Raw genomic sequence first — 19,179 nt, 5'->3', positions numbered from 1 at the left:
TATGCATAGAAGTATTCCTGAAAATTCATTCAAAGTGAATTCTGTTCAATCGCATTTGAAACACGTAAAGGAAGCTGGTAGGAAAAATCAGTCTTACTGAGAATTCCTTTAGGAAACTGTCTTCCTGTAAAGCAAGTGTACTTTTCTCTCCAGGCTAAACGTCCCCCATGCGTTTATTCAAGAAGAATGTGGGGAGCCTGTCGTGTGCAAGATGCTGAGAATACGGCCAGGAACGAACGAGCGTACACCCCGTTCCAGCGCATCGCGTATCTTGGGGGACGTCTCCCTTGTCACCTGGTGCAGCTGAATTCCTAATAAATTATTTGGATAATGAGGAGGATATGTAAAATTTTCAGCACCAGGAAAGTCCCTGGTTCTCAGCTTCAGTCTTTCGTTACCTGGCTTTACATCAGGTTTCCGGTGTCCGGAACTAGGAAAAAAAACACAGGACCACCAGGGAGTCTGTGTGCTCCGGGACAGAGAGCGTGTGTGTCGGAGCAGGACGCCGGCCGTGGCGCCAGCATCGGTGAGCCGTGACCCGGGACAGCCCCCGGGGACCCGCCTGCTCAGTCTCCGCCATCCTCACGGCCACGATGCTCTCAGTCGTGCTTGGCCTTCTGCCGTTCAGTGGGCTTTTAACTCATTCTTTTTTTTTTTTTTTTTTTGAGACAGAGTCTCGCTTTTGTTGCCCAGGCTAGAGTGAGTGCCGTGGCGTCAGCCTAGCTCACAGCAACCTCAAACTCCTGGGCTGAAGCAATCCTCCTGCCTCAGCCTCCTGAGTAGCTGGGACTACAGGCACGCGCCACCATGCCCGGCTAATTTTATATATATATATTAGTTGGCCAATTAATTTCTTTCTATTTTTATAGTAGAGACAGGGTCTCGCTCAGGCTGGTTTTGAACTCCTAACCTTGAGCAATCCGCCTGCCTCGGCCTCCCAGAGTGCTAGGATTACAAGCGTGAGCCACCACGCCCGGCCTTAACTCATTCTTTAACCATGCAGATTCGATCCACAAATTCCCAATCCATCCCGAGACACCCCGCGTTCCCAGGGACTTATCTTAATCTCACGTGAATCTCCAACCTGAATGATCTCCGCACCTTCCGTCTTCCTCTTCCACGGAGAAGCCAAGGACTGTGTGCAGCACAGTCAAAAAGCCACAGGATCACCTCGCGCTCTGTTCTCCTGTTTTCTTTCTATTAGGTGGCGCCGTTAATCAAATCACAATTATGTGCTCTAAACGTACCCGTGCCTCGCAGACCTTTATGGGGAAGCCCTTTCTTCGGGATTCACCCACGTGCACGGAGCCAGGGAGCTGGGCTCGCTGGGATGGGGCCGTGTTCTCAAACTGCTGCCCGTGGCCCACGAAAGTGGGTGACCGCCACCGCTTTAAAAAATGAAATAGACTAAAAATGGTAACAGGGCACCTCATATGAATTCATTCTTTTGTGAAACTTTTATTTCCCTTATATGCATGCATGTATACGTAGCCGTGCATGTGCCCGGATTGGACATGAAGCGTGTCTCTGCTTGGGTTCGAATCCATTCTCTTCAGGACAAAGTTCTGTATGCTTTTCCCGAGATCAAAAGCATCTGGGAAGGGCATTAAAAAAAAGTTCTTGGCCCCAGCCCAGATCTATTGAATCAGATTTCTAGGGAAGAGGGGAGGGCCGTGTAATCAACATATTTAACAAGAGTTCCAGGTGATTGTTATCATCAAACAGGTTTGGGAAACACCACAATAAAAGATTCAAGATTGAAAACATTCGCAACACTCTCCACCCAATCATATAAATCTCATAACAGTTGCCCCCCCACCACCAGAATAACCCAATCTTCTTGAGAAACTAAGCCACCTAGGATACAAAATTAAATAATAGCTATATCCCGATATAGCTGTATCTACCCTGATAAAGTTTATCAAGGGTCAAAAGCAGGATAGAAATAAAACTAGAGTGATGCAGTGTCCTGCCTATTCCATAGTTGCCACCTAACTTCTCTCTCTTTGTTTTTCTTTGTCTTCTTAAATAAAAATCACCAATGTAAAAATATCAAAACAGCTTAAATATACACTGTACTTCATAGTTTTTTAGACTTTATTTTTATATGTATTTATTTTAATTGACAGATAATTGCATGTATTTATGGGGCACAGTGTAATGTTTTGATACACATATACATTGTAGAATGATGAGATCAGGCTAATTAACTCTTGATCACCTCAAATACTTACCATTTCTTTGTGATGAGAGCATTTACCGTCCAGTCTTTTAGCTATTTTGAAGTACACAATACGCTATTATTGACTGTAGTCACCGTGCCCTGCGGTAGCTCCCCAGAACCTATTCCTCCTGTCTCAGTGAGGCTTCGTACCCAGTGCCCTTCTCCCAGACCCCACCCTCCCTGTCCCCTCTCCCTGACCCGCCCCTGGTGACCACCATCCTACTCTCTGCTTACTTTAGAATCCACGTATAAGTGAGATCAGGCAGTGTTTGTCTCTCCGTGCCCGCTTGTTCCACTTAGCATGATGTCCTGCAGGTTCATCCATGTTGTCTCAAATGATGGCATTTCCTGACTTTTTAAGACTAAATGCTATTGTGCACATGCACCACACGTTTTTCAATCCATCCACTCACCGGTGAGCACTTCAGTTGTTTCCATATCTTGGCTGTTGTGAGTGACGCTGCAGTGACCATGGGAGTGTATATCTCTCCAATGCACACATCTCAGTTCCTTCGGCTGTGTTCCCTGAAGTGGGATTGCTGGGTCCCACTCCGTAGCTTTACACATTTGTTCCTGGTGTTTCCCCACGGTGCATCTTGAGGCAGGGGACTGATGAGAGGCTGAGGTGGGCAGAGGTGAGCATGCCTCAGTTTACACACCTGCCCTCCCTGTTACACCGCAGCCTCCTGTTTTACGGGACGTGATCCTAATGTGAACTTTATTTATGGAAATACAACATTGAAATTATAAAACACAGTAGGTAACTGGGATTCAGAATTTCAATATTTTTTTTTCCTTTTGTTCTTATCAACAGTAGAGAACTGAAAGTAAATATCCTGCTAGTATTGAACACAGTTGGCTTTGTTTTCCACCTACGTGACCACTGGGAAAGGCAGAGAATTCTATGGAGTATTATTCACATAAATCCACATTCACACTGGGTACAGCAAATTTATCTTTTAAAGGTCTATTTTGATCATAAAATTTTAAAACGTGACCTATGTTACTCGTATGTGATGGTGGGCACCCTTGTCGTGTTGCAGTTCTTGGTGGGAATGTTTTCAGCTCTTCCCTGCTCGGTATAATGTTGGCTGTGGGTTTGTGGCTTTTAAAATTCTTAGACATGTCCCTTCTAGTCCTAGTTTGTTGATGGTTTTTATCATGAAAAGGTGCTGGATTTTGTCAAATGCTTTTTCTGCATCTATTGAGAGGATCATATGGTTTTTGTGTTTGCTCCTGTTTATGTGATGGATCCCAGTTACTGATTTACATATGTTGAACCATCCTCGCATCCCTAGGGTGAAGCTCACTTGGTCATGATCAGTTATTTTATTTATTTATTTTTTTGATGTGCTGTTGAATTTGATGTGCTAGTATTTTAGTGGGGATTTTTGCATCTATATTCATAAGAGTTAATCGTCTGTAGTTTTCATTTTTTGTTGTGTCCTTTACTGGCTTTGGTATAAAGATGATACTGGCTTAATAGAATGAGTTGAGGAGGACTCCCTCCTTCTCAGTGTTAGGGGATAATTTCCGCAGTATGAGTAAGGCATGAAACAATAAAAATTCTAGAGGAAAATGGAGGAAAAAGTCTTCTAGATATCATCCTAAGCAAAGAATGTATGACTAAGACCCCAAAGGTAATCACAGCAACAATAAAAATAAATAAATGGGACTTGATTAAATTGAAAAGCTTCTGCATAGTTAACAAGAAAATCAAGAGAACAAACAGACAATCTAAAAAATGGGAGAAAATATTCACAAACTATGCATCCAATAAAGGGCTTATATCCAGAATCTACAAAGAACTCAAACAAATCAGCAAGAGAAAACCAAATAACCCCATTAAAAAGTATGCAAAAGACATGAACAGAAGCTTTTTAAAAGAAGATAGACAAATGGCCAATCAACGTAAGAAAAAATGTTCAACATCACTAATCATCAGGGAAATGCAGATTAAAACCACAATGTGATATCACCTAACCCCTGTTAGAATAGCCTCTACTAACAAGTCCCAAAACGATAGATGCTGCCGTGGATGCAGAGAGACGGGAACGCTGGTACACGGTTGGCAGGACTGCAATGGGGCTGCTTCTAAGGGTGAGACCAGTTTAGATGCCGCATAAATGGGACTTTGCAGTACTTGGCCTATGTCATTGCCCTTCCCTTGTACCTAAATAATCTCAATTCCTTTCATTTGTCCTTATTAAGCTCTATTATCCATTCATTCTGTGTTCTACATTGGGCATCTAGTTCTTTCCCACCCCATTTCAACGTTAAACTGAATAACGTGCTGAAAGAATAAGGTGTGTGTTTCATAGCCCTTACAATTTTAAACCCGTATTAATGTATTTTAGAAAAGAGTTCACCTTGAGCCACGCTGCATTGCTAAAATTGCAAGAGCTTAAAATCACGAGTCCTCAGATCTTTCCCGAGGAAGGTACCACTTCCTCACGGGGTCTCGGAAGGGACGTGGGGGACGACTTAGGGAGCTAAGGCTCACGGGATGGATGGGAAATGGAGTCAAGCCCCGTGAGCCTGCAGGCCACGTCGCTTGGTAATGCAAAACCAGACATGCTACATCAACAACTATATGGCTCGATAATGCTCGGGTTACTTTCAAAATGATAGGTACGTTAATGTTTTTTCTAGAATCAAATACAATAAACTCTTTAATTGCGCCTGCCTTTAGGGAGTGAGATCATGAAGGGGAATTGGCTATGCAGAGGGAATTGAGTAACGAAAGGGAGACTTTTACTTTGCATTGTCTACTTTACTGTACGGAAAGGCCTTCCACATACGATTGGCTAAACTGGGCGGGAGCAGATGAAGCTGGCGTTTCCGGAGCGTCCCCCACGTGCAAAGTGCAGAGTCGCACACTTGCAGCATCTCGCTGTGTCTTCACAGATACCCCGTTCCACAGAGGACGAAGCCGTTGCTCGTACATTGCATTTAACCGTTGCGCTAAACGTGCTCCTGTTTAAAACCACAAAGAATGGGTCTGACCCCACAGCTCTTCCCCCAGGCCGACGGCTGACCTAAACGTGCAGAGATCCCACCGTGAGCACCGTGTAAAGCGACCGGGCGGTCGTCATCACCTGATTTGTTGGTGGTGCAAAGGCGGAGAGGGTCAGACTTCCTCTGAGCGACTCCCGGCTTCCCTCTGACGGTCGCTCTGTCCCCTCCCCTTGCAGAGGAGATCTGCACCCTGGTCATCGCGGAGACTTTCCCGGAGGACGCGGGGATCTTCACGTGCGCGGCCAGGAACGACTATGGCTCCGTGGCGAGCACCGCGCGGCTGGTTGTCACCTCAGGTACGTGGGGCGGGGGGCGCGGCGGGGCTCTGCCCCCCAGACACGGTGCGCGTGGCCACAGCAGAAAGGAACTGTCCAGGGCGAGCACCGGCCCTCAGGAGCGCCCGCCCGCCAGCACGGAGTCACCCTGCAGTCCGTGTGTCCCTGTGACTCGGTGGGCCCTGGGGGACGGGAGGGGAGTCGGTGGAAGTGCAGGCGGCGGGCTCAAAAAGATGAGGGTGACGTCGCAGCTGAGCACACACCTGGGCTGTTGCTTTGAATCAGAGGTCCTCAAACTTGTTAAACAGGGGCCCGGTTCACTGTCCCTCACACCGTTGGAGGGCCGGACTATAGTTTTAAAAAAAAAGCTATGAACAAATTCCTATGCACGATGCACATATCTTATTTTGAAGTAAAAAAACAAACATGCAGAAACACCCGCATGTGGCCCGCAGGCTGTAGTTTGAGGACGCCTGCTTTAAATGGTGCAATCTTGGAAACGGCGGTTTCCTAGCGTCTTCATGCTAACCGGGTCACACTCACGCCCGAGGGCTGCCTCCCAAGCAGAGGCGCACGCCCCGCTCTCAGCAGTGCCCACGCGTGCGACCCGTGCACGCAAGTGGCCATACACGCCTGTACACGCAAGTGGCCGTCTAATCCGCCGTCAAAACTTCTGAAACGGTAACACAAGACAAACCCACTTGTGTAAAGGGCAATGCAAGGTAAACTCAGAGAAGGTGTAAAGATTTTGGAAATCAAATTTCATCCATGGTCTGTATCAGCATATATAACTGGTATGAAAAATAAAGCAATGTCCGTGCTGTTGAAACCAGTATTCAAAAATACGTGGATCTTTTCTAAACTCAGAAACTCCCCGCTGGGCAAGGTAGTGTGAGACAGCTCTTTGCTCTTTTTGTTTTTCTTTTTAATTTTAGCCGGCTGTTTTCTGCTATTGCTAATGAGCTTTTAGCTCACTGTGACTGCCTCACCCCTGCTACTCGTCTCATGGAGGCTGTTAACCCACCCCTCTGCCCGAGCCTGGCCCGCGGCACACATAAGTAGGGGTGGATACACGGGTCTTGGGGAGGACGCGACAGCGTGGGGGGAGCTGACTCGCACTTTGGTTCCTCTAGAAGAGCGAGGGCTGGGTGCTAGGGGGCAGCAGAGGCCCAGGCCAGCGCACGGTGTAGGCTGTCAGAGTGGCCGCCGTGCCTGCTGCTTCATGGCAATTGAGAAAAGAAACGTGAGCTTCATCTTAACGGGAAAACGGTTATATGAATGAACACTTTAAGCTTTAAACCAGGGCTCCTCAAACTTTTAAAACAGGGGGCCAGTTCACTGTCCCTCAGACCATCGGAGGGCTGGACTATAGTTTTTTAAAAAACTATGAACAAATTCCTGTGCACACTGCACATATCTTATTTTGAAGCAAAAAAAAAACAAAAAACAAAAAACATGCAGAAACACCCGCATGCGGCCCGCGGGCTGGAGTCTGAGGACTCCGGCTTTAAACGGCGCCATCTTGGAAACGGCGGTTTCCTGGCATCCTCATGCTACACTCACGCCCGAGGGCCGCCTCCCGAGCAGAGGCGCACGCCCCGCTCTCAGCAGTGCCCACGCGTGCGACCCGTGCACGCAAGTGGCCGTGCACGCCTGTACAAAGCAAGCGTTCAGAGGAAACCGCGGCGTCATAACAGGAGCTGAGAGCAGGGAGGGCCAGCGTTGCGACTCGCGTCGGCTCGCGGATGAGCCCGCACACAGCCCGGCGAGGCCGACGCCTGCACCCCGCAAGCCTTCATGGCAGAGACGGGTGCGGAATATTCTCCCCTTGCATCTAGGGTAAGTCTGTCGCAGGCCAAACACTAACAGCGGGCACTCCCCAGCTTTCTGTCTCCCTCCATGTAAGCAATCCTGGGTGCGAGCCCCAGCCCCAGCCCTGCCCTGCCCTGCCCGGGCGAGGCGCAGAATGCAAAACCGACCTGGTCGGAAGGCACTCTCGGCCCACGGAGGGCAGCAGTGAGAACCTCTTGAGTGCTGACTTACAGGCGGGGCGATCACCTGACATGGGAAAAAGTCTTTGCTAGATCTGGAGAGATGTCACTGTGACTCGGAGCTTCAGCTCTCTTAGCTGTGAAACACAGGGAGCATCTACCTGAAACCTTGTAGTTTAAGCCGACGTTGGTGGAGACAGGGTGTTCCGTCTGGCCCACGGGCCCGAATGTGAGAGGGCACAGCGCCGATACTTGACACTGTTTGTGTCGTCAGGTTTTACCAGGTTTTGCCGTTAGCTCTTTTTTTTTTTTTTTTTTTTTTTTGAAACAGAGTCTCACTCTGTTCCCCGGGCTAGAGTGAGTGCCGTGGCGTCAGCCTAGCTCACAGCAACCTCAAACTCCTGGGCTTAATCAATCCTGCTGCCTCAGCCTCCCGAGTAGCTGGGACTACAGGCATGTGCCACCATGCCCGGCTCATTTTTTCTCTATATATTAGTTTGCCAATCAATTTCTTTCTATTTATAGTAGAGACGGGGTCTCGCTCTTGCTCAGGCTGGTTTCGAACTCCTGACCTCAAGCGGTCCGCCCGCCTCTGCCTCCCAGAGTGCTAGGATTACAGGCGTGAGCCGCCGCGCCCGGCCCTGTCTTTAGCTCTCATCTGAAGTGAGTTAATGAGGCAGTAGCCGGTTCCCCTGGGGGGTCTCGGTCAGGAGGCAAGCAGGTAGCTGGGAGGGCGCAGCCCCAGCTGACGAGCTTCTGCGTCCAGTGAGCCCAGCGCACCTGCCTGGTCTCTAGCAAGGAAGCAGGGTGCAGGGGACTCTCAGAAGCTCCAAGACAAGGTGGAAATCGCTTGTTGAACTGGAAGCGTCTTACCATTTTCCCTGTATTTCCCCTCCCTTAGCCAACACCGAAAACTGCAGCTATAACTCAGTGGGCGACTGCAGCAGCGATCACTTCCAGCACTTTCCACCTCCCCCTGCAATCTTGGAGACAAGCCCCTCTGAGCCGGCTTCCCAGGAGACCCCCGAGGTCCAGCAGGCGGGCAGCCCCGCGTCCGGCCCGGGCAGGGCAGCCCTACGTGAGACGCAGCTCGGCCCCGCCGAGAGGGAGGCACAGGGAGCCGGTCCGGTCCTCGGGATGAATGGGCTGGCCAACGGCCAAGCTGACGTCGGCGACAAGAGCCCCCCGGCGGCGCCAGCCATCCTGCTTTCGCCTACCAAGGAGCCGCCGCCGCTGCTGGCCAAGCCCAAACTGTGAGTATTCTGAGAGGTCTCCTAGCCGTTCCCGCACCCCTGCTCGAGCGTTCCTCTCTGGCTGGGAAAGCTTTTAGCCGGGATGCAACTGTGGGGCAGTCGCCGCTTCTGCAGGCAGGCTGTCCCTGAGCCGGGTGAGCTCGCTGCCGGGCGCAGTCCTTCAGGGTGCTGAGAACGCCTGGACATAAAGGCGGTGCACGAGAGGCTGAGCTGAATCGGCCACTGCTAAAGCCCGTGACCGGCCGCGGCTGTGACCGTGTCACACCCAGCAGCGTACGGCCAAGGGGGTGGCCGTCCCCGGAGGCGATGGAGAAGGGGCCTCCCCAGAATGCGTTCCCAGCCGTACGCGTGCGTGCTTGGCGCGTGCTGCTTCCAGCTCGGGTGTCAGCAGGAGATGTGGCACCATGAGCAGGGGCTGTCAGGGTGGCCGGGGCCGTCAGGAGGAAGGGCGCCCGTCGCAGCGTGGCCTGCTTGGCTCCGGACTGCCGGGGAACCGCCGGGGAACCGAGAGGTGCCGTGGCCACCGCCTGCGTGTGTGGCTTCCGTTGTCGTCTCAGGATGGTGACCTTGCGTGGGCTGTTTACGCGGGCACCGCGGCAGAGGGCTGTCGTGGGCGGAGCCGTCGCGGCGTCAGGAGGGGCAGGAAGAAGCTCTCGGGGTCATGGCGCAGCGCAACAGACCGCCATCGCTGCCCTTAGGGTGTGCGTCTGCCCCCGTGTTTCCACGGCAACGTGTTCGCGGGGTCTAGGGAACCCCTCCTGTGTCCGCGTGCGTGGCAGCTGACGTTTCCGATGTGCGTCAGGGAGGGTCCCTCTCGGGGAGGCGTTGTCCTCGGTTTCCCTCGTGCCATGCTGGCTTCTCCCTGGGCCCGGCTTCTCTGTTAGGAACATCAGGATGTACGAGGTCTTCGAGTGGAAGCGGCACCTTGCGTTCGTCCGTCCCTTTATCGTTGACTAAGCGCTGTCACGGACATTATTAGACTAATCAAGTAACTGATCCGTCAGAGAGAACATCTCAAAGGGCAGACTATTGTGATAAAGGCAGACTTCTTGGACAGTCTCGTGTTGCGGTTGTGAAAATCCGTTCCCGTCCTGCACTTAGCCGTGAGTCCCGTTCTGGCCGTTTTGCGAGGCCGTATGCGGGGCCAGGCACCAGGTGTGCGCACAGCAGTGCGACAGGTGCCGGCGACAGCTGGTGCCCGTGCTCCGGCCCCGCCGACAGGCCGAACAGGTAGAACGAGCTGGAAAATGGTGGCCTTGGAAGAGATTTGCACTCCTGTGGCACCAGCCCATGAAATGAATGCCCACCGCTGGCTTCTCTCCTCTCTGCGTTTTGAATGTGTCTTTGCGATGCTTTTAATAAAAGCAGGGGCCTGCTCTCCCGGGAGGGAGGGAGCAGATGTGTTTAACGACCAGGACCTGGCGGTGCTTGTGATTAAGTGACGTCTGTCTGCTCTAATGACCGTTATAAATGGGACATAAATCACAGCAGGGCAAACCCGAGGAGCTGTTGACAGGCGTCTTATCTCACGAGTTTCAGCAGCTCTGCAGCTCCCCTCCTGCCCTGCTCAGCCCTGCGGCTCCCCTCCTGCCCTGCTCAGCCCTGCGGCTCCCCTCCTGCCCTGCTCAGCCCTGCGGCTCCCCTCCTGCCCTGCTCAGCCCTGCGGCTCCCCTCCTGCCCTGCTCAGCCCTGCGGCTCCCCTCCTGCCCTGCTCAGCCCTGCGGCTCCCCTCCTGCCCTGCTCAGCCCTGCGGCTCCCGTCCTGCCCTAGGGAAGTCTCTCCGTGTGTGCTGAGCAGCCACCGACAAAACAGACAGAACAACTTCCTGGTTGTTAAGAGGATGAGTGGCTCAAGCACAGGTTTGAAGAGTGACATCAGGTATTTGTGAGTCAGATCCTCGATATAAAAGCAGACACAGGAAAAAACGGGTTTGGTGCTTAAGATCCGACGAAAGGGGAAAAGGGTCATTTCCCCGTCATGGGGGGAGGGCAGGGCCCCTGAGCACACCACCTGGTGGCCGACAGGTAACCTGTCCTTTTGCCGTATTTTTCTTCTGAAATCTTTGTGTGTTTAAACGTATTCGCGGAGCATCACTTAATCATTTCCATGTTGCACGATTACTGCCTTTTAACTGGGCAGAAAATGATGTATGACACGATGCTTTAAAGATACAGATTAATTTTCATATTTTCTTATGACTCATAACACTTTATTGGATTTTTGTCTCAATTACAAAGTGAATGCACGTTGGGTGTGACAATTCAAACAATACAGAGGAAATGGAAGAAAAAAATTCCTATTTTCTGCTTTCCCTCCTCCAAGCTGCCCTCCTGAACTGACCGGGGCTACTGGCTTGGTGTGAGGTTGCCCACTCGGTCCTCAGTTTGTCACGGCCTTGTCCAAAAAAGGTTCGCTAGTGTTGTTTTAAAAGCTGCGTCCATTGATAGGGAACTGCCGCAGAATGACATCGGCAGGTAGTTCAGGGTGGCAGCCGAGCTATTGGTAATCAGTGACTATTGGTAATCAGTGACTATTGGTAATCAGTGACTATAAGTCACTGCCAAATAAAATCTTACACTTGTCTATTGCTTTTCACATATTGGGGTAAAAGTGAGTTTTATGCGCCTCTTATGGTCAGCAGTGAAAACCATGGTTTGCTCTGATCTGCCTGCGATTTATTCCGTTTCGTGAAGGGAAAGGCCCTAATCTCGCGGCTTTGTGGTGTTTCATGCATCTTCACCATGTATAATCAAACTGCTAGGAGGGCACCCATGATAGGATCTAAAATATTTACTCTTGCAATGAATTAACCTGCAAATGGTGTTTGATTTAGAAGATTCCTCTGGGGGAGGGGGGATCGTTTTCAAAAAGAAAATCTTTGCATTTTTTTTTTCTTTTTCTCTTATACAGCTCCAACATTGATCATGGGAAGAGGGGGGGGAAAGTCCAAGACTAAAGTGAAAAGGTAGAAACAACACGAACTCTAAGTCCAGCCCCGATCCCCTGTTAGGATCCGACAGGAATCTCATCCGCCGACCTGCGGCCATCCCAGCCCTGCAGCTGGGCTGACCCTCCTGTCCCACGGGGGCCTCCTGGCTCAGGTGAAACGCAGGCTGTGGGTGGGCAGAGCCTCGCCCTGCGCTGTGGGGCCGTGAAGCGCACCTGAATATACTGCACGAGAAAACATTAATGGCGTCATTCGGTGTCAAAGAAGTGACATGGTGCTCAAATCTTACTTTTTGGTCGGAGGAGAAAAGGAGGGAATAAGCATAAACCTAACTTGTTAGCCGTGTGTCACATTCCTTTCCTTGTTCCGCGCCAACGCACCGAGTAAGTCTCTTGCTGCTCTCGCTCCACAAAGAACACCTGAAGGTTCAAAACAAATGTAGGGCTCGGTGTGAAAATCCTTGTTTCTCTTTATTCCTACCCAAAAACAGTCCTTCCAAGGCATGGATATGCATGGAATTCCTAGGAATAAACCCTGGAGGGAAACTTGAGAATGCGGAAACTTCGTAGGCAGTTTGCCAGAAAAGCATGGTGATGTTTTCCCACTGAGCTCGCCTCCCAAATCAGACCAAACAATAGATAGTATCAGGTCGCTAAATGTGAAATGTCCGATTTCGAATCAAAAGTTTAGGTTGAGATGGATTCGCTCCCGCTACAGCTTTCAGCTCATCATCACCCACCCTGGTCTCAGGCTGCCCACGTGGCTCATGTTCAAGATTGGAATCGCCAGAGCGGAACTTCTCAAGCCGTCAGTGTACTGTGTGTTCATTAGCCACATCCTTCCCAAACACGCCGTTGGTATTTCGAGCTGTCTGCGCTGCATGGGTTCCATGACGGAACTGGTATTCGAAAATAACGCGAATTTTTTTACTTATCCGTGGTTTCACAAAAATTGCCCTACAATTGTTTTATGAAAGATAGTGACAAGCCAAACTGTGCTTTTGAAAGACTGAGGTTGTACCTTCGCCATACAAATAAAGCAAGAAGTGTCAAAGTGAAATGCCTGAGATACCAACTGTCAAACTTGGCACTTAAGGGAATCGGACATTTCATACCTAATAACCTAATAGTAAATAACAAACCCCTTTATTATTACTTCCTTTTTATATATCCTTCCCCTGTCTTGCGAGAGGGAGGTAGGCAATAAACCTGTGGAAGTAGCAAAACGGGAAATCAAAAGGAAGGTTACTGAAGGGCGAAACAGCAGACAGTCCCTGTGGCCAGGAGCAGGACAGAGAGGCAGGTGACATTATGCTTATCTGTCACTCTAGTGCCAGATACACACACGTTGCCATAAAAGCCCGTGCCCTTTTAATCGGGAGAATGATAATGAAATGATTTTCAGTATTTTGTGTGCTAAATCAAAAGCCGCCTTTGCCTCCTATTCTGACTACTTTCTCTTCTTCCCTCCCTCAGTCTCTAAAGAAAACAACAGTGTCATTGCTTCTTATCTTAAAAGGGTAAGATGATCTCAGGCTGAATCAGCCTTTCCAGAATAATTGCATTTTACAGCCTTTGCTTTTCTCCCTCTCCTTTCTCTGGCTCCCACCCCTGCCCTTACACACCCGGTCTGTCTGTCCTTCTTGCAAATCTTTCTCAGGGGCCTGTTCACACTAAGGTGTCAGGGACATTCCATGCCCTTCATCCAGTCCTAGGTCGACGAAGCGAAGCCACATCTCCAGACTCACAAGCGATAAGGAGCACCCTGCACAGTCACAGAAACGGCCTTTCGTCCCACTCGGGGGACCAGAGGTGATGTGTTTGGGAGGGAGGAGAGGGAAATAGCAGCAGCCTCTCTCGGTCCCTTTATCAGTGACTCAGCCGCCGGGCTGTCCATATTTGGAAGTCCCCTGTGCGTCCCCCACGCTCCTAGACAGAAGCCGAAGCACAACTTGTTCCCTTGCCCGGAATGTTCTATTCCCCGGAATGTTCCTCCTCTGCCGGCCGGGCTCCTCCCGGTCTTTCGAATCTCAGCTTGGTGTCACCCGCTGCGCCGACCACCCCACGCAGAGCAGCCCTTGGCGCTTGGCCAGTGAATCGTCCTGGCCGCTGGCCGACAGCGCGCGGCTGCTCCTGACAGATGCGGGCCTGCTTCAGGCTTTGCTGGCTGCTCCGGATAATGTGCGCTTTGGGGATTGGGGCCTCGTCCGCCTTTCTCCGTTGCCCCGTCACCGGGGCCTGGAGCAGGGCCTCACGGATACCAGGCGCTCAGACGTGTTTTTTGCATGGAGGGAGCAGAAGCAGGCCAGTGAAGAAGAGGAAGGTCTCATCTCCTGCCTGCCTTCAGAGCAGCCTCCTTTGCTCGGCTCCACCGGCCCCCAGATGCACCACAGGACTCCTCGCCTCAAACCCCGACGGTCCCGCCGTTTTCCCACCCGAGATACTTCCCCAGCGGACGGCGCTTGCCATGATAGCTCATACGCCGGATGAATGTGAAGGGTTAAGTAAGAATCCTCGGGGATAGGGCTGCATTAGAGAAGTTCGTCCAAGTTAATTTTGGGAGCCTCTCAACTCCTTCCTCGGTTCTCCTGTGTTCTCGTGTGAGCGACATCTCAGTTTAAAACGTCATGGAGAAAATGAGGCGGGCCCCGCGCGCACACCCGGCCGTGGGTGCGGGCAGACTGCCGCCCGAGGTCCGCACTGGGCGTGCTGACACGCCCATCGGTGCCAGACGTCTGGCGGGGCGGAGAGCCCCGTGCGACTCCCTTCCCGTCCTGTTTGCGCTGCACACAGCGTAAGCTCCTGCATGTGGCGCGGGCAGCGGAGCTGGGAGGGCCAGGCGTTCCCCGTCCTTCAGCCTCTGCGGGCCAGGGTTCGAGATCTGCCTTTATCTCTGTTGGCGTTCGAGTACGGGTGGGCTCCCAGGTTCCATCCTAGTGTAAGCCTTACCCGGTGGATTAAAAAAGCCAAAGCAAACATAAAAGGCAAAGAGAAGGCAAGCAAAACAATTTGGGGCAAAATAAGTAACAAAGGGCCAAAGAGAGAGAATCATCAGGTAACCGTGAGGAGATCCTCCCATGCCCGTAACTGTATTTACAACTTTAGCACACGGCCGGGCGTGGTGGCTCACGCCTGTCACCCTGGCACTCTGCTGGTGGGAGGTTTGCTTAAGGTCAGGAGTTAGAGACCAGCTTGAGCAAGAGCAAGACCCCGACTCTACTAAAAAATAGAAAGAAATTAGCTGGACAACTAAAAATAAATAGAAAAAATTAGCCGGGCATGGTGGCGCGTGCCTGTAGTCCCAGCTACTCGGGAGGCTGAGGCAGGAGGATCGCTTGAGCCCAGGAGTTGGAGGTTGCTGTGAGCTAGGCTGACGCCACGGCACTCTAGCCCAGGCAACAGAGCAAGACTCTGTCTCAAAAAAAAAAAAAAAAGGAATGAATAAAGGCCCAGGTGTCCTCAATTCGAATTTTACCTGAACAGACTCTTAGCCAAATGCTAAGAGCCAAATGCAGAGTGAGACTCTGCCTCCAAAATATAAAATAAAATAATAAAACTCTAGCACAGCCTCCTCCCCTCACTGCTAATGAGCATCTGCACAGCTGGGTGCGGAGAACACACCTGTGAAAGGGACCAGGGCGTTACCTTTGAATGGTCTACAATCTGGTGGTCTCCAAGATCACTTTGGCAAGAAGATACATATGCACGCACACATATACACGTGCACATCTTTCACCTTACACACATTCTATAGAAGAATAATCACTCCCTAAATTAGATTCAGTGCAATCCAAACACCTCCTCTCCCCAGTCTAATGTCTGGAAGACACACCATTCTGCTCTTGACCCCGAAGGTTCAATACGCATCAGCTTCTATTTCTCTAAGTGGGTTTCCTTCTCCTGTGAAGCCTAGTTAAATAACAGAGCAATTTAGTGACGGTGAAAGTGCACAGTGTGGAACGGGAGGACGCCTCCAAGATACCATCAGGGGAAGACACGAGGGGAGAAAATAGTTTTTCAGTTTGTTACTATAGAATCTCACACACACACACGCACATGCACACGTGCGCACACACACACACGCACATGCACACGCGCACACACACGCACATGCACATGTGCACACACGCACATGCGCGCACACGCACGCACATGCACATGTGCACACATGCACATGCGCGCACACGCACACACTCACCGAACACACTGGGGGTGACAAATGAGGCTGTAGGTGCGGCCGTGGCCCCGGTTCTGCAGCGCTCGGCCATGTGCACACGGACTCCTCGAAGACACGCAGTGGCGGTGACTCTGCGTGAGCGGCCTTGGTGCCGGCCCAGTTTGGGAACAGCCTCTCCCTGAAGCGCAGAGTCCCAGCGGGGAGCTTGCGGAGGTGTGCAGCTTTCAGCCGCGGAGCAGCGTTTCCGCGAGTCCTTCCTCACGAGTTTCCCGTGCAGACAGCGGCTCTGGCAGGGTGTCGCGTCCCCGGGAGTTAGGAGCGCACGCTTTGCTCTGCGGTCGCTTGGTGCACGCAGCATTTAATGACGTTTCCGGGAGAGGGCCGAGTCCTTGTTTTGACGGTTAGGAGTCTTGTTTGGTGTCTAAAATGTAACTGGAAACACCCGCGGGCACTTTCTCTCCGTCGGAAGTGGTGCTCCGCCGGTCGTCCGTAAGCAATGCCGCCTGTCCGTCTCGAGTTTCAGGGCCTTTTCCTGAAAGGTGCGTTAGGGTGCCGTTCGTCTGCAGCGTTTCTGTCCCGTCTTGCCTAACAGCCTCTTTCTTTGGCAACGACTAAGTAAGTTGGAGAAAGTCCCTGCTGGACAGAGACCTTTTCCTTCTGAGGGGCCAGTGGCTAAGCTCAAACAAATAAGACAGAATGACACGGGGACCGTGCCTGCAGGGACAGTGCTATGCATTTGGTGTCAAGATATTAACTGTCTAGTGTTAAGCGAAAAATACCATATCCAAAATGACATATGCAGCTCATTATCAATTTTACAAAAAACAAATAATAACACACTTTAACCAACTACGGTGTGTGTGATATATAAGAAGGAACGCACCCAATTGTTACCAGCGGTTCTCTGAGCGGTAGGATTTTGAGCAGGTTATGCCTTCTTACACACTGCTACCAATCTTCCCACTTTTCAGCAATAATGTTTACTTTTATGATTACAAAGTATTATTTGAAAACAAGTAAGTGCTTTTGATCCTCTCTCTCTCTCGACCTTCCTCCCCGATGGAACCCGAATTCATCACACCCTTCATCGCAGAGGCTCCTGCTGAACGCAGCGGCCGAGCTCGGCTCTGGGCACGGGGTGAACAGGATGCCCTGGGCCGGACGCTCTCCCCTCTTCTCCCAGAGACCAGCGGCGCCGGACTCCTCCTGGACTTCTGGACCCCGCGTCCTAGGGAGCCCACCCCAAAGGTGCCCCGTGTTCCACAGTGCCTTTGCTGCTCGGCAGATGCTGCCTCCCGAGGAGCCGCCTCCTCTAAACAAAGCTCCTGTCCCCTCACCTGCACAGCTCAGGTGTTCCAAGAGCAGAGATGCGGACACGCTATTTATCTTTAGAGCCAAAAATAAACCACATGTTTTTAAAGGCCAACCTCTAATGTAAAATCCATGCAGGACCACCCATAGAAAGTAGGATGAGAGGAGGAGACTCGGAGAACCTGCGCACAGTTCTCCCCCAACGTGCTCATCAGCACTCGGCGACCTGCCCTTTTTTTTTTTAAATTTCAGAATATTACGGGGTACAGATGTTTTGGTCACGTGGATTGCTTTTGCACTGAGTGACTGGAAGTTGTCAGAGTGCCCGTCACCCAGACAGTGCACACGGTGCCGCTGGGCGTTTCGACCAGCCTTGACCTTGAGGTCTCAGAACTCTAGTCTGGGTCCTCCTGCCGGGCTTCCTTTCTGGTGCTCCCTCTGCTGCTGGGGGGAACTGGAAAGACTTCCAAGTGGTTAGCGCCTTGCACGCATCAGCTCGATTGCGTTGTTCCATTCACAGGGGAAAAATAATTGAGGCTTAGAACAACGTGCAGATTATTCACACACCCAGGTGACAAAACACAGAGAAGGAAAGCAACAAGTACATCTTTGTAGAGTGTCCTATGCGATTTATGATAACTATTCAGTCCAACCACTGAGCTGGTCATTGCCAGCTGGTTGTTATAAAAGATCCACTTTTCGGTGAGCACTCTCTGCAGGCAGAAACGTGCGGCGGGCGGCACCGGCCGTGACAAGTGTCACTGGAGTCACCACCCCCGCAGCGCGCAGGGCCAGAAGGTGATGCCGGTCAGGCCAGACCAGGGCCGGCGGGGAAAGGACTCAACGTGGCAGTGACGCCCGGGCTGAGCGGGACCTCGGAGAGCGCCAGGTAGACAGAACTCCAGGTGTGTCTGCGCGTGGGTGGTGTCCTGGGGGTCGGGGTCGCAGGGGCAGAAGCAGCGGGCAGGGACGTGACCACGGACGGGGGGATCAGCAGAAAACCAAATGCGAAGTCGAGAAGCCACCGACGGGCGGGGACGCGGCCCAGGTGGTTGGCGACAGGCAGGGGACGGGGTGACGAAGGAGAGCAGGTGTCGCGTGGCGATGGCAAACCTGCTCCCAGGCGGCGTGGGGAACGGAGGGGCCGCGTGGCCTCATCGCTCGGATCGCTCGGGTAGACACGTCAGGGGGGGCCGGGTGGCGTCCAGACGAGGCGTTTCCGGAGAAAGGGTTTGAGGAGTCGAGACTTTGGTTAAAATCAGGGCGTGACTCCCATGGCCGTGGAGGGGGCTTCAGGGGACGGCTGGGGCCAGGAAGAGGGCGCTGCGGTGGGAAAGGTTTGCGCCTGAGCTCGGCGATAGGGGACAGGGCGCCGTCCTCGGCTTACCGTTTCCCGTCACTTTGTGTGGAGTGACTGGACCATCTGTGGGTGGAAGCCGACTGAGCCGTTTCCAGAACAATCCTCACTCCTTCTCCAGACTCGACTTACTTCCGCTGCATTTGCGCCCTGCTGCGTTCGTTCCGTGGTTGCCATCCTCCTCCCAGGGTGACCTCGGTGAGGCTTGTAGCAAACGAGCCATTTGCTGCTGTGTTTGGATATTTTTGGATGATTCTTCCCAACGAATGGCTCCCTAACTTCGTATTTACTTAGTTTCACTCCGTGTCTACAGCTCTTGCTGGCAGAGAACATATTTCTGTCTGCTACGGGCTGAAATATAGCAGGTTGCCAGTTTTTCACCGTCGGTTTGTTTTTCCTGCGAATGCGTGAGTTTCTCGTTCAAACCAACGCGTCGCCTAATGGCAGGAGCGCCAGCAACAGGGAGGTTTATTTTAATCTGTTTCTGTTACGTGTGTAAAACCGGGCGGCTCGTTTTCTCAGCAGACCTAAGGATGACTGTTTCTTTACTCACCTAAAGTGATGGTCACACAAACCTTATGGATAATACTGGCACCAGTGTAGGGTTGTTTTCTTTTTGTTTTTTTT

General features: G+C 51.7%; 1 protein-coding gene across 1 annotated transcript in view; it reads left to right on the top strand.

Moving 5' to 3' along the window:
• The window catches only part of PALLD (palladin, cytoskeletal associated protein), a 203,976-nt gene that overhangs the window by 52,984 nt on the left and 131,813 nt on the right, over positions 1–19,179 (top strand). The window contains exons 8-9 of the mRNA XM_076010738.1: positions 5,419–5,538; positions 8,410–8,761. Coding sequence (XP_075866853.1) covers positions 5,419–5,538; positions 8,410–8,761 — 472 coding nt within the window. The remainder of the gene's footprint in view (positions 1–5,418; positions 5,539–8,409; positions 8,762–19,179) is intronic.

The sequence above is a fragment of the Microcebus murinus genome, chromosome 15, assembly GCF_040939455.1.
Source record: "Microcebus murinus isolate Inina chromosome 15, M.murinus_Inina_mat1.0, whole genome shotgun sequence".
In the NCBI taxonomy this organism is placed as follows: Eukaryota; Metazoa; Chordata; class Mammalia; order Primates; family Cheirogaleidae; genus Microcebus; species Microcebus murinus.
This window is presented reverse-complemented; position numbering and strand designations above follow the sequence as displayed.